The 14,473-nt window shown below is 48.9% G+C and overlaps 1 protein-coding gene across 1 annotated transcript; it reads right to left on the bottom strand.

The window, feature by feature from the left end:
* Positions 1 to 1,455: 1,455 nt before the first annotated feature.
* LOC121294450 (protein FAM169B-like) lies at positions 1,456 to 5,971 on the bottom strand. The gene is made up of 9 exons (XM_041218139.1): positions 5,839 to 5,971; positions 5,080 to 5,219; positions 4,891 to 4,984; positions 4,553 to 4,638; positions 4,166 to 4,340; positions 3,886 to 4,068; positions 2,747 to 2,875; positions 2,335 to 2,414; positions 1,456 to 1,906 (listed from the first exon to the last, which is right to left on the bottom strand). The coding sequence occupies exons 1-9, from the start codon at positions 5,876 to 5,878 to the stop codon at positions 1,805 to 1,807; spliced, it is 1,029 nt and encodes a 342-aa protein (XP_041074073.1). The 5' UTR covers positions 5,879 to 5,971; the 3' UTR covers positions 1,456 to 1,804.
* Between the last annotated feature and the right edge of the window lie 8,502 nt (positions 5,972 to 14,473).

The raw sequence follows: 14,473 nt of genomic DNA, 5'->3' as shown, positions 1-14,473 counted from the left end.
CAACACAGCACTGCACCGCGGCTCCACCGCCCCGTCTCAACACAGCACTGCACCGCGGCTCCACCGCCCCGTCTCAACACAGCACTGCACCGCGGCTCCACCGCCCCGTCTCAACACAGCACTGCACCGCGGCTCCACCGCCCCGTCTCAACACAGCACTGCACCGCGGCTCCACCGCCCCGTCTCAACACAGCACTGCACCGCGCCTGCACCGCGGCTCCACCGCCCCGTCTCAACACAGCACTGCACCGCGGCTCCACCGCCCCGTCTCAAAACAGCACTGCACCGCGGCTCCACCGCCCCGTCTCAACACAGCACTGCACCGCGGCTCCACCGCCCCGTCTCAACACAGCACTGCACCGCGGCTCCACCGCCCCGTCTCAACACAGCACTGCACCGCGGCTCCACCGCCCCGTCTCAACACAGCACTGCACCGCGGCTCCACCGCCCCGTCTCAACACAGCACTGCACCGCGGCTCCACCGCCCCGTCTCAACACAGCACTGCACCGCGGCTCCACCGCCCCGTCTCAACACAGCACTGCACCGCGGCTCCACCGCCCCGTCTCAACACAGCACTGCACCGCGGCTCCACCGCCCCGTCTCAACACAGCACTGCACCGCGGCTCCACCGCCCCGTCTCAACACAGCACTGCACCGCGGCTCCACCGCCCCGTCTCAACACAGCACTGCACCGCGGCTCCACCGCCCCGTCTCAACACAGCACTGCACCGCGGCTCCACCGCCCCGTCTCAACACAGCACTGCACCGCGGCTCCACCGCCCCGTCTCAACACAGCACTGCACCGCGGCTCCACCGCCCCGTCTCAACACAGCACTGCACCGCGGCTCCACCGCCCCGTCTCAACACAGCACTGCACCGCGGCTCCACCGTCCCGTCTCAACACAGCACTGCACCGCGGCTCCACCGCCCCGTCTCAACACAGCACTGCACCGCGGCTCCACCGTCCCGTCTCAACACAGCACTGCACCGCGGCTCCACCGCCCCGTCTCAACACAGCACTGCACCGCGGCTCCACCGCCCCGTCTCAACACAGCACTGCACCGCGGCTCCACCGCCCCGTCTCAACACAGCACTGCACCGCGGCTCCACCGCCCCGTCTCAACACAGCACTGCACCGCGGCTCCACCGCCCCGTCTCAACACAGCACTGCACCGCGGCTCCACCGCCCCGTCTCAACACAGCACTGCACCGCGGCTCCACCGCCCCGTCTCAATACAGCACTGCACCGCGGCTCCACCGCCCCGTCTCAATACAGCACTGCACCGCGGCTCCACCGCCCCGTCTCAATACAGCACTGCACCGCGGCTCCACCGCCCCGTCTCAATACAGCACTGCAAATACAGCACTGCACCGCGGCTCCACCGCCCCGTCTCAATACAGCACTGCACCGCGGCTCCACCGTCCCGTCTCAATACAGCACTGCACCGCGGCTCCACCGCCCCGTCTCAACACAGCACTGCACCGCGGCTCCACCGCCCCGTCTCAATACAGCACTGCACCGCGGCTCCACCGTCCCGTCTCAATACAGCAGCACTGCACCGCGCGCTCCACCGTCCCGTCTCAATACAGCACTGCACCGCGCCTCCACCGTCCCGTCTCAATACAGCACTGCACCGCGGCTCCACCAACCCGTGCCAGCAGCATGAGCTACACCAACCCATCTCTGGACAGCACTGCACTGCAGTGCCCCTGCCCCCTGTCCTGTAGTAAGCATGTTCTTCACAGTGGTGGTCTTCAGGGTTAGGCTGGGAGCTGGGCTGCACTCCCTCTCCCCTCCTCGTACTATTTCTTCACTTTGGGAGAAACTTCTTCCAGGGTAGCTCCTCCTTTCCGTTTGAGTTTTGAAGTGCAGGCGGCTGCAGCAGGAACGGAATCAGGACTCTCCTGGAATCCAAGAAAACAGAGGAGCAGTTTTTAAAGAAAGGGCTGTGATGTGTAGGTGAGGAGGGGGTGGTGCATGATAAGGACATCACACTGTGATTCATGAGTGTCCTCCGAAACTGGACTGAGGGCAGTCCTGCATTTCAGAACTCCCCTCAGTCCTAACAGAGTACCTGGTCAGGTGAGACTTACTCACTGTGGAATCAGTTCTGAGGGGAGTTCTGAAACCCAGGGCTGGGTGCAGGACTAGTGTGTTCTTCTAATGCTGAACTTCAATATGGAGCACAGTGACAACCAACTATCCCAAACTCAAACTGTGATAATCTTCAAAGAGGAAGAAGTCATCTGGCCTGCAGGGCCTTCTGTCTTCCCTGGTAACTCTTACTTTCATGACAAGGAGTTTAAACAAGCACACAAACAAAGAGCTGCACCTTACTGAGACCCTCTTGCACAGAGGTGTCTGCTCTGCTCTCTTCTAACAGGATTCTCTCAGCTGCAGCCTGTTGTTCATCTGTCAAAAAACAAAACAAGCAATGCTATAGAAGCGTGGTTGGTATGGTGCGTCTACATTACACAGTAATACGAGTGGACCAATAAACCCTTACAGTAGCATATTGAAAGTGTTTCTGCATTGAACTCCCTCCCTACGTGTTTCTGCATCAATATAGCTTGTCCACATCAAATGGTGTTTAAGATGCACGGTAGCAGTTGACATTTTATTGAAGTCCCGTTTAGCCAGATATTCTCATCTCTAATTTGCATGTGTGTAACTCTTCTGTAGTCACATATAAAGCTAGATGCCCGCAATTCTGAAGCTTTGAAGAAAGTGTCGGAACCCCTCACCAGCTAAAGGAATCTTCCCCAACTGAATCTGTAACCAAACGCTCTGCCTCTGACTCCAGTGTCCCGGAGGCTCCACCTCGTACAGGCGATCCCGCTGCTCTGGGTGTGCCAGCAGATACTTCCTGCAGACTGAGAACACAGAGACAAGCAAGGGATGAACCGCACCCACACAGACAAGCAAGGGATGAACCACACCCACACAGACAAGCAAGAGATGAACCGCACCCACACCTCCACACAGACGAGCAAGAGATGAACCGCACCCACACAGACGAGCAAGAGATGAACCGCACCCACACAGACGAGCAAGAGATGAACCGCACCCACACAGACGAGCAAGAGATGAACCGCACCCACACAGACGAGCAAGAGATGAACCGCACCCACACCTCCACACAGACGAGCAAGAGATGAACCGCACCCACACAGACGAGCAAGAGATGAACCGCACCCACACAGACGAGCAAGAGATGAACCGCACCCACACAGACGAGCAAGAGATGAACCGCACCCACACAGACGAGCAAGAGATGAACCGCACCCACACAGACGAGCAAGAGATGAACCGCACCCACACAGACGAGCAAGAGATGAACCGCACCCACACCTCCACACAGACGAGCAAGAGATGAACCGCACCCACACAGACGAGCAAGAGATGAACCGCACCCACACAGACGAGCAAGAGATGAACCGCACCCACACAGACGAGCAAGAGATGAACCGCACCCACACCTCCACACAGACGAGCAAGAGATGAACCGCACCCACACAGACAAGCAAGAGATGAACCGCACCCACACAGACGAGCAAGAGATGAACCGCACCCACACAGACGAGCAAGAGATGAACCGCACCCACACAGACGAGCAAGAGATGAACCGCACCCACACCTCCACACAGACGAGCACTCGCACTGCACTCACACCAGCTCACAGTGTTTATGATGCACAGGTAATTACAGTGGATTCATTCCTTATGATGCAAGGATCAGCTGTCTCCCAGCTCACCCATTAGCACTCTATAGCTTGTTCCTTATTGCTTGTTCCTTATTGAGCCTCTTATTTAGAATAGCGTCTGCAATATTCTCACAGGCTACAAGAAAGAATGAAAAAAAGAAAGATAGCCCTGTGGGGTACCTTGGTACATGGCTGTGGAGACGGGGTAGCTGATCCCCAATACCTCCTCCCCACTGAAGGAGCTGCAGTAACCCTCCAGCATCTCCAGGCACAGCCCCCTCCTCCTCCAGCTCCTCCTGACGAACACAGTGTCCAGGACAGGGAGCTGGTAACACAGGCTGGTGCAGCCGCCACACAGGCTACCTGCAGTGAAACTTTCATTAGAGGCACTGTCATTATACCTTACCACCATTGACCAACAGCGCTGTGCAGGCACCACCCGATAACCAATGAGACCCACCTTTCCTCTTGACGGTGTAAAAGCCGGCCGCCTCCCCTTCTTGCCACAGAATCGTGGCCTGCTCCGTTGGGGGGTGGGGGGTGAAGAGGGGGTTGTCCTGGTCTGGGGGGCTCTGGGTCCCGTTAACAATCTGGTTCAGGATGAACAGGACGAGCCTCTCTCCCACAGACAGCACCTACAGTCACACACACAGCAGGGTACAGTACACACACACACACCAGGGTAGAGTACACACACACAGAGCGGGGTACAGTACACACACACACAGCAGGGTACAGTACACACACACACACACACACACCAGGGTACAGTCACACACACAGCAGGGTACTGTACACACACACAAACACCAGGAGGCTTTACAACAGGCCTGCGCAGCTACCCTACCTCTACAAGCCCGTGTCTGGAGGGGTCGGATGTCTTCAGGGCTTCCTCCACACCCCACCAGCCTGAGCACAGGTAGAGAGCCAGCACTGCTGGGAGAGAGGGGCCAGCGTTAAACCCAAAACAGTGCCTACACAGAGCAGCACAGGACTTGCACTGCACACTCCCCCTCCCTGCTCATTTTGACATGTTTATATTTAGTATGAACTGTATTTGTGTTACTTTTACTGGTTGCATTGGAACAGGAAGGTCGACACTGGAACAGAGCCTGTTATTTTTTTAGACCCTGCACATGTAACCATTTTCACTGGATTCTCAAACGAGTATCTATAACCACTGACCTCGATCCTGCTCACTCAGAGCCAGGACTCTGTGCCTGGAGTGCTCCTCTCCGAACAGAGACAGGAATGACACATTCGATGCTGAGATGTTCACCTGTCGGATACACGTGGGCAATATTAGCGTGTGTGATTTGCATGCACTGGAGACACGATTAAATATATTTAAATACAATTACAAACAGAACGAACCTCTCCTTCCCCATCAGGCAGAATAAAGCGCTGGGTTTCGGATGCATCGCCACTCTGCAGCGCTGCAAGGCAGTGCTCCCCGCTTCTCCCCAGGGACTCGTAGTCAATGCCAGACAGAATATCCACTGGGTAAGCTTTCACTTGAAAAGAGACGCCAGGCTGTGTGAGGTGCGGTTCACTGAGCTACACCGGCAAACAAAGCGGGGCTGCAGAAACGAGCAGCTGTCCACTGGGAATATCTCATTCCTATCGATATTCTGACACGACACCTCTTCCACAGATTACAGGATACTCGGCTTTTTACTCAAATAAAATAACCGAACTAAAATGATTTAACAAGGTTTATTCCTATTAAGGGGAACTTAATCGCCGTTTCAGTTTTCCCTGTACGAGCTATAAATGCCGCGACACCGACGCTACAGCTTGTGTTTTTATTTAAAACTTTTGCTCGCAGTGTTTGTTGGAGAGATTAGAAGTTATGTAAAATTGGGTCCTTTCATAATAATAGCAAGATTTGCACAAATAAACAACACGATAACTTTTACGGAACGACGCAAATAGGAGAATACTAAAACACGTCCGAGTTTGATAGCAAGATCTCTTACTCCACAACCTTGAGCTGCAGTGGAAGTATGTAGTAAGCATGTATAGCGAGCATGCAGGTTCGTGTTATATACAACTCTGTTAGTCCTGTTATTTTCTTCCCCGTTAACTTTATTTAGATTTTTTCCCGTGTCATCTTTCTCGTAATCTTTTTACCTTTAAGTGTTTTCTGTTCCCGAGTCTCCAGTCTCTCCATTTTCGGCGCAGGTGACCCGACCTGGCACAACAGCGCCGCCTGCTGGTCCTTCTATAAACGTCATTGCCGCATACTCACTGAGATTTAGCAAATATTGTAGTCACTCAAATGCTGACAATTAAAATTACATATAAATTGACCTTTTTTTTTTTTTTTTTTTTTTTTTTAACAGAATTTAACCAACAGATTCAAACACCCAAGCAAGAACGCTACACAGTTTTATACTGACCTTAAAAAATATTGGCGGTGCAATTCTATCAGTTAGCCAGAAGGTGGTGCTAGTGTCAAAGCCTTGAGCACACGAGTTAAATTCGTGTTGTTTTCTGTGAAAGCCTATTCACCTGTGTTTTGTTTTGTTGTCCCTTCTCGATTATTTTGATATTCTCGAGTGACTGCAGGCGTTGTGCCACACAGCGCTTCATTAAGGCGACAGAATCACGATCCCTCCGTCGATGCGTGTTCCCTGCAGTACGGGGTTCTTCATGTGACACTCAAGCGCATGAAAAACGCATCATTTGCTAGTGTTTTGACCGGCATCGCTCACAGGCGTACCTTTTCTGTCTATAGGGAGCTTTCCTGTAATTTAATAAAGTCCAGGGCAAAAATAAACTATTCTGATGAATGAAGAATGAACTTTCCTGTTTAAAGCTGCTGCATTATTATCTCTCCTCCCCTATCCTCATCATGGAAACATCAGAGCTTCTCTGGGAACATGTAAGCCTTCTCAATAAGGTAGTCCTGTATGTATTGTTTATATACACACATAATTCATTGCTTAATCCAGCACAAGGATCTGGTCTCTTCCTAAGCAGGACAGCAGATCGAAACGAGAGGTGAATTTGAAGAATGCAGTGCAGTACCCTTCACCCAGGCAGGTAAAGGGGGTGGCTGGCACGACTGCTTTTATTGCAGGATGTATTATTTTCAGAGTGCACGTGTTGTGTGATGCAGCATCGTTCCGGATTCCGTCCCCAGGCGATGTGATGAGGTTAAAAGCTCTAAAACCACACATGCAGATGAGCCTGGCTCTTTTGCATAGCGGTTCTGACGCTCACTTGCAGTGTGTGAGGTGCGCAGATAGCTTGATAAGACTGTGTTTAGAATGGTCTGTTCCCTGTAAGTCCAGGAAGACCTGCTTAACCAGGAGACCCCTGTTTCCCACCCCTCCCTTTAAACACTGGCTCTGATTTACTTCAGTAATGTACTGTACAGTACGTGGTGAGGGAGGTGAAGGGAGGGGCTTTGTGTACAAGTAACTTCACATTAGCAATTTGGTTAAGCAGTTGAGGAGTTTTTAAGAGCTGCTCCTTGCATGACGTGGCGGAGCAGCATATTACAAGAGGCTTGCCACCTGCTTCCTTTCTGAAAGCACAGCTGCTTCCCTGCGCTGCCCATCCCCTCGTTATGTCTGCGGTGCCAGCGGGGTCCTCTCAGTAATTTATCAGGACAAGCTCTTTGCAGGGCATCCCGTTCTATTCAAGGCCTTCATTCATTATTTTGTTTTCTTGATGTCGGCGTACCAGGACCCTCCTCCCCATCCCTGCCAGAGCAGAAAGAGGAGAGAGAGAGAGAGAGAGACACAGCCCATGCCCCCTCGCTGAAGGAATGCAGCCCCTTTCTCGCACAGTTTTCATTCTGGCTGCTTTGCTAAGCAGGTAGTGCTCAGAGCTGCTTGCCTGCAAGACACAGATTTAGATCCTGCTTGGATACAATCTGAATATAGGCGATAAAACCCTGAGCCTTGTTCGTCCATCCGTCTGTGTTTGTGTGTCTGTGTGAGTAACACAGTGTGAGTGTGCGAGTTTGGATGTGTGTACGCTAGCCCATGCATGAAGGTGGAAAACATATATATCTCCAAATACTGGTAAAAGGTGTGATGCACAAAGCTTTGAAAAACATTTTCTCAATGAAGGTCTGAACCTTAGCTTCGGGAGAGAGGACTGGCCCCTCCACACAATGCATCCTCTAATCCTGCTGAGAAAACAGAAAACAGCACATAACTTACCCTCCCTAGGTGTGATTCGCCTGCCTCCCCAGCCACCTGTCTCCACCCAGTGTATCATAGGGGCGGGGGACTCAAACCAAACTAATCTTCACATGATTCATTCAGTGTGTGGTGTGGTGTGTGTGTTGAGGGGAGGGGGCGGGGTCTGATGTCTGCTCTGCTTTAACAAATGAGCTGGCTGATTGGAAAAATGTTTGGAGAGTGACAAGGTTTTCAGAGATGGTGTTAAAAGTTACTTAACCCTGAGTAGCATGCAAGCCAAAACATGTACAAACTTCATCAAGTTGTACAGTAGTACAGTATATCCCTGATGGAGTCTGGGATCAAGCTCTACAGTATATCCCTGATGGAGTCTGGGATCAAGCTCTACAGTATATCCCTGATGGAGTCTGGGATCAAGCTCTACAGTATATCCCTGATGGAGTCTGGGATCAAGCTCTACAGTATATCCCTGATGGAGTCTGGGATCAAGCTCTACAGTATATCTCTGATGGAGTCTGGGATCAAGCTCTACAGTATATCCCTGATGGAGTCTGGGATCAAGCTCTACAGTATATCCCTGATGGAGTCTGGGATCAAGCTCTACAGTATATCCCTGATGGAGTCTGGGATCAAGCTCTACAGTATATCCCTGATGGAGTCTGGGATCAAGCTCTACAGTATATCCCTGATGGAGTCTGGGATCAAGCTCTACAGTATATCCCTGATGGAGTCTGGGATCAAGCTCTACAGTATATCGCTGATGGAGTCTGGGATCAAGCTCTACAGTATATCCCTGATGGAGTCTGGGATCAAGCTCTACAGTATATCGCTGATGGAGTCTGGGATCAAGCTCTACAGTATATCGCTGATGGAGTCTGGGATCAAGCTCTACAGTATATCCCTGATGGAGTCTGGGATCAAGCTCTACAGTATATCCCTGATGGAGTCTGGGATCAAGCTCTACAGTATATCCCTGATGGAGTCTGGGATCAAGCACTACAGTATATCCCTGATGGAGTCTGGGATCAAGCTCTACAGTATATCCCTGATGGAGTCTGGGATCAAGCTCTACAGTATATCGCTGGTGGAGTCTGTTAACTCTGTGATTGTTGTGACCCGTTGTTGTGCTTATGTGGGCACTTGTGCCACCCTTCCCTGCCCTGCCCTGCCTCTTGGTTTTAAACCTGTGCATCTCACATCCGTCACAAGGCAAACCACAGCATTCCCGCTGGGAATAGCAGGCGTTCTTGGAATTCTTTGGGGAGGGGGTGGCTTTTGCTGCAGATCTGAGATCAGCTTTTCCAAAGCTGTGGTTTTATCATTAAAGGAGATCATTTCTCGCTCAGCTGTTGCATTGTTGAAGGGACTCACTTGGCATCTGGGTTTGAGAGACGGGTGGAGAGCTGAAGTTTGGGTCAAGCTTGGCATCTGTGTGCGGAACAGAATCACAAGGATATACCATAGCAAGGCACCTGACCTCCAAGGGGGGTTACAACATCCTCACCGCCAGCTGTCGCTGTGTGCCGCCCCGGAGTCAGAGCGATAGAAGTGCACCCCCTCTGTCACGCTTTTCACTTGTTTATGAATTCCTTCCCCTGGAATCTGCAACAGAAATAGGCTGCCCTACCTCCTGCAGTTACTGCTGCCTGCATTTCAGTGCAGATCTCACAGCACACTTCACTGTTTTATCATATAACCTGTGATGTTAACAAACATGGCAGCTGCTTTTATGTATTATTATTGGCAACTTTTTTTTTTTTGTTGTTATTAAAACAAACAACCATGGATAGCCAGATATTAAACTCTTTGATTTTTGTTTTTAACAAATAATACAATTTAAAAATGGAAAGTGGAAATTTGTCTTTGAACAATTCCAGAATGGCTGTACTCCCCTATAACCCCATTTCCACATCAAAGGCCGTGTTTACGAAACACATCCTATTAAACTGTGATATCACAGATTGAGTAACGGACAGGAGCTTGATCGTTACGACAGGAGGGGAAGAGCTTTCTCCATAGTTTCCCTGCTCTGTAATTGGAGACTGAGCCCTGCTTTCTGTAAACAGGGCTCATTTTAGACTTAACTACCTGCTTAACTACACGAGCCACTGTAAACAAATAATGACGTTTCTCCCTGTGCCCTGAATCTCAGTGTGTGGATGAGGCAGTCCAGTAGAGCCCTAATAAGGACAGCTTGCAGCAATAGTCAACTCGTCCACTTTAAAAATGGTTCCAGTGCCGCTGCTTGTTCCTGTCGTGCATATGAAGCTACACTACCGTGCCGCTGGAAGCACACTGAAAGATCTGCCCCGAATCCCAGAGCCCGAGCTCACCTTAGCTGAGATTAGTTTCCAGTCCAGCTGTCATTAACAGTAGGTCAAGCGTCACTCAAAATAATAAGAAGCTGCTGACTGCAATCTGCAAGCCTCCTAACATCCCTCAATCCTCATACCTCAAGAGACCTTCCAACACCTTGTAGACTTCCACCGACATGCAGGTTACCATAGCAACAGCATAGCAAAGCATGGTAAAACTCAGGTAAGCATTGTGAAGCGCGTAGAGGTATGGTACACTGAAAAACATGGGAAAAGTGCAACATTAGAGCACAGGTTTTAAAAGAGCATACCCAGACTCTCTGCTCATTGGAGGAGGTGTGTGTTCATAGGGCAGCCCCGTCTACCTGGGTCACATTTGAAATATATGGCTTTGTGATGCATGTTGGCATATATTTGAAATGGACTGATAGATACAGTAGATATTTAAATGCTGAGTGCTATAGCCTCACCTCCTCTCCCAGAGTCACTCTAGCACTTGCCAGCCTTACTGCATACCCAGAACAGTGTCATAAAAGGTACGTCCTGAAGTGACTCTCAGTAATCTACTGAATTAGCTGGAAAAGCAATCCAATTGAGCAAGTAACCTAACTGACCAGATACCCTGAGGCTTTTTCTGACGTCTCTGTATTGCTGGAAGGGAATATAATTCACTGTATGTGTGAATGCATAATCTAAATAAATCCTAGTGTGCATGTATTCAATACAAAACACACATCAATACACATGAACCAACTAGTACTTCAATCTGCACATCTGGAAATGTCCAATTCAGGAGGACTGACGATGTCAAGCTAGACTCCACAGATCACCTGCTGGACTGGAGCAGCGTCATGCTTTCGGGGCTGCTGCTAACCTGCAAAGTGGTTAAAAAACTGGACCGCATCACTGAAGGATGACTCAACCACATTGAAAAGTACTTTGAAAGGCTTTTAAACAGTGGGTTTAGGGTGATGAGCTGGAAAGTCGAATTAGATCTACTGGAGACGAGTATCCAGTGATTGCATTAATAACCTCCCTGAACCAAATGATACACAAACCTGGACCTGACCCCAAATACTTAGCGATGAGTACATTGTGTTCTGCAGCCAGAACTACATATTACCAGCCTGTTTTTAAACTAAATAAAGTTTAATATTCCCAAAACTGCTCTGTATGGCCCATTGGTTCTTTGACATAATTTATTTAGATTGGTTCAATTAATACCTAACTAAGTTTTAACTCCTCAAAACAGCCCCTAAATTACTCACCATTTAAAGCAGTGAGTAGTTTCACTGTACGCCCCATCCCCCCACCATTGTGAAACCGGGTATTCAAATCAAACCTCTTAGTTCAATTGTAATGTGCCACTAAAACATGCAGGTTGACTCAGAGAGTGGCAGTGTCTCTGCCACCAGCAGAGGGTGCTTTTTCCAGGTTGGTTCAGGTCTCTCTGCACTAGCTGTGTGGATACAGAGATAGCACACCTGTGCGTCCTCACCTGGCTTTATCCTTCACAGTCACTGCATTCCCACACTCGCCCGCACAACACTGATCACAGTATAGGGGCGACACGCACTGTTAAAAAAACTTCATCGATTCAGGCCCCGACAAGAGGCAAGCACAATGTTTAATACAACATAGCTGAAAACCCCACTGTGTATCGTCTTTGTATTCTGCAAGCTGTCATATAAACAGCCTGGCACATGAACCCCCATGAATCTCCACTGTCTTCAGGCATTAGCTGCAACCCTACTGAGAATTGCAGCAGCTGCTGCTCAGCTGGGAATGAAACACATTTACTGGTTTCATACTGGTTTACAGCAATCGGATAGATGTCAGAGTGTAGTGGACACAAATCCCTTGACTACACAATTTAACGGTAATAAACTGATTTTTTTGTGTTTAACTATAATAAACCAGCAATGACCAGTTGAAAGCCAGGATAAGCCAGGGCTGGAGATTGCTGGAATTTACACCAGGGCTAGAATGATGACAAAACAAATCATGAAACAGAGACTTATTTAGCAGGAAACAAGAATCTCAGTTTGGTGGGACCGGGTTGTCACCCCCTCCTCCGACATCTTCAGAACACATCACAGCAACTGCTGGGCTCTTCCAGTAGGAGTCGCTGTGGTCAATGCTACAGGACACCCTAGCAGATAAGCGTGTTTTTTAGCTATTGCACCAGGCTTCATCTGACACGCTACCACGGATAACGATCGTCCGCCGCTATGAGGGAAAGAAGAGTCATGCAGGAAAAATCAAGGTCAAAATATAATAAAGCTTATTGCATTAAACTACTAATCTAAAAATAAAAGTAATACATCATTATTGTGTTGTGTAAAACCATCCAAGATGTAATGCGTTTATATCATGAAAAGTGCGATTCATGGGTGAGTGAAATGTATAAAATAAACAGTATATTTATAGAACAGCACAGTGCCTGGGGCCCTTACTAGTTGTGTGCATTATGGATGAATGGCGATTTTAATCCCGATCCGTGTTTTTGAATGAAACTCCACGCCCTGTTTTACACTCCGCTGGCTTGGTCCCGATGTCATTAGCAAAATATGCGCACATTCAAAATCTGGAGTGGGCTTTAATTGTTCCACAGTGGATCTGGATCCAGATATAACATTTTCTAGACTTACTAACAATTTAAAAAATGCCGTAAAGCATTCCATTCGTATGCAGAGGGGTGGTTAAAATGAAGGCTCAAGGGCGCTGTTTAACGAGTCGTGATTCATATCCGTGGTTCATTGCTTACCAATAAATACTAATATATGTAAGCAACACTATAGATACGCATTGCAGTAAACTGTGCTGTTTGCTTATTAACTTACCACCCGCGTATTCGCACCCATCCCCCCCATGACGTGTCGTGTGATGGTGAATCTGATTCTCATGCGCACGTGTTGTTTCTCAGTTAGTTCTCAGGTCTATCACTGGGGCAGACTGACCTAGTCCCTCATTACTAGCACTACACACAAAGTAGGCATGCCTCGGGCTAAGCCACAGACTGCAGTGTGGGAAAGTTATTCTGTTTTGTTGTGTACAAACAGTGATTGCAAGTGCAATCAATTTAGTTATTAGTCACCCTGAAACCTGCTATTATTTATTCATCACATGTTTTACATGAAAAGCGCAATTCATGTCTGAACAGTCCTTTCAATTATAAAATCAACACAAAACAAGCCACTTCCTATCAATTATCTGGGGTTTGAAAAAAATGTACAACCTGAAGACTGGCGCTGATTCCCAGAGACTCCTAACAATCAGAAAGCAGTTTCTGTTCCTGGTGTCTGGTGGTAACTGCGGATGATAAAGCATTCTTCATGTACTGAGATCCTCAGAGCTCATATATTGTATTGAGATCCTCAGAGCTCATGTATTGAGATCGTCAGAGCTCATGTACTGAGATCCTCAGAGCTCATGTACTGAGATCCTCAGAGCTCATGTATTGTATTGAGATCCTCAGAGCTCATGTATTGTATTGAGATCCTCAGAGCTCATGTATTGTATTGAGATCCTCAGAGCTCATGTATTGTATTGAGATCCTCAGAGCTCATGTATTGTATTGAGATCCTCAGAGCTCATGTATTGTATTGAGATCCTCAGAGCTCATGTATTGAGATCCTCAGAGCTCATGTATTGTAGAGCTCATGTATTGAGATCCTCAGAGCTGAGATCCTCAGAGCTCATGTATTGTATTGAGATCCTCAGAGCTCATGTATTGAGATCCTCAGAGCTCATGTATTGTATTGAGATCCTCAGATCTCATGTATTGAGATCCTCAGAACTCATGTATTGAGATCCTCAGAGCTCATGTATTGTATTGAGATCCTCAGAGCTCATGTATTGATAGAAACACACAGGGGGCTGAACTCTTAATTGCTGAGGTGTGGTGTGCCTGTGACCTCTCCTGGTGGTGCCAAGCTCAACACTGCAGCTCTGAAGACTAGTCATCATTCTCACCAACAAGCAAGGCATTCAGCTGTGGTAGACCCCTCCCTGCTCCCTCTCTCTCTCTCTCTCTCTCTCTCTCTCTCTCTCTCTCTCTCTCTCTCTCTCACACACACACACACTGACACACATAAGCATACTGTATACATGCTGTAGATCTAGACAGTGATTCGTCAGGTAGTGAAGCATAAACCCAAATAGAATGTGAATAGAGGCTCTGCTCTGATGAGGTTGTCTTTCTCTGACAGGCAGGCTGGGTCTTGCTCCCATTATTCCAGCTAAAAGAAATCCAGTACGGAAATCCAGCTACAAGTCTGTTTCTCAGTGAAC

The sequence above is a fragment of the Polyodon spathula genome, chromosome 19 (genome assembly GCF_017654505.1).
Source record: "Polyodon spathula isolate WHYD16114869_AA chromosome 19, ASM1765450v1, whole genome shotgun sequence".
NCBI classification, from domain to species: domain Eukaryota; kingdom Metazoa; phylum Chordata; class Actinopteri; order Acipenseriformes; family Polyodontidae; genus Polyodon; species Polyodon spathula.
The sequence above is the reverse complement of the archived record's forward strand: the minus strand, read 5'-3'. Positions and strand labels throughout refer to the sequence as shown.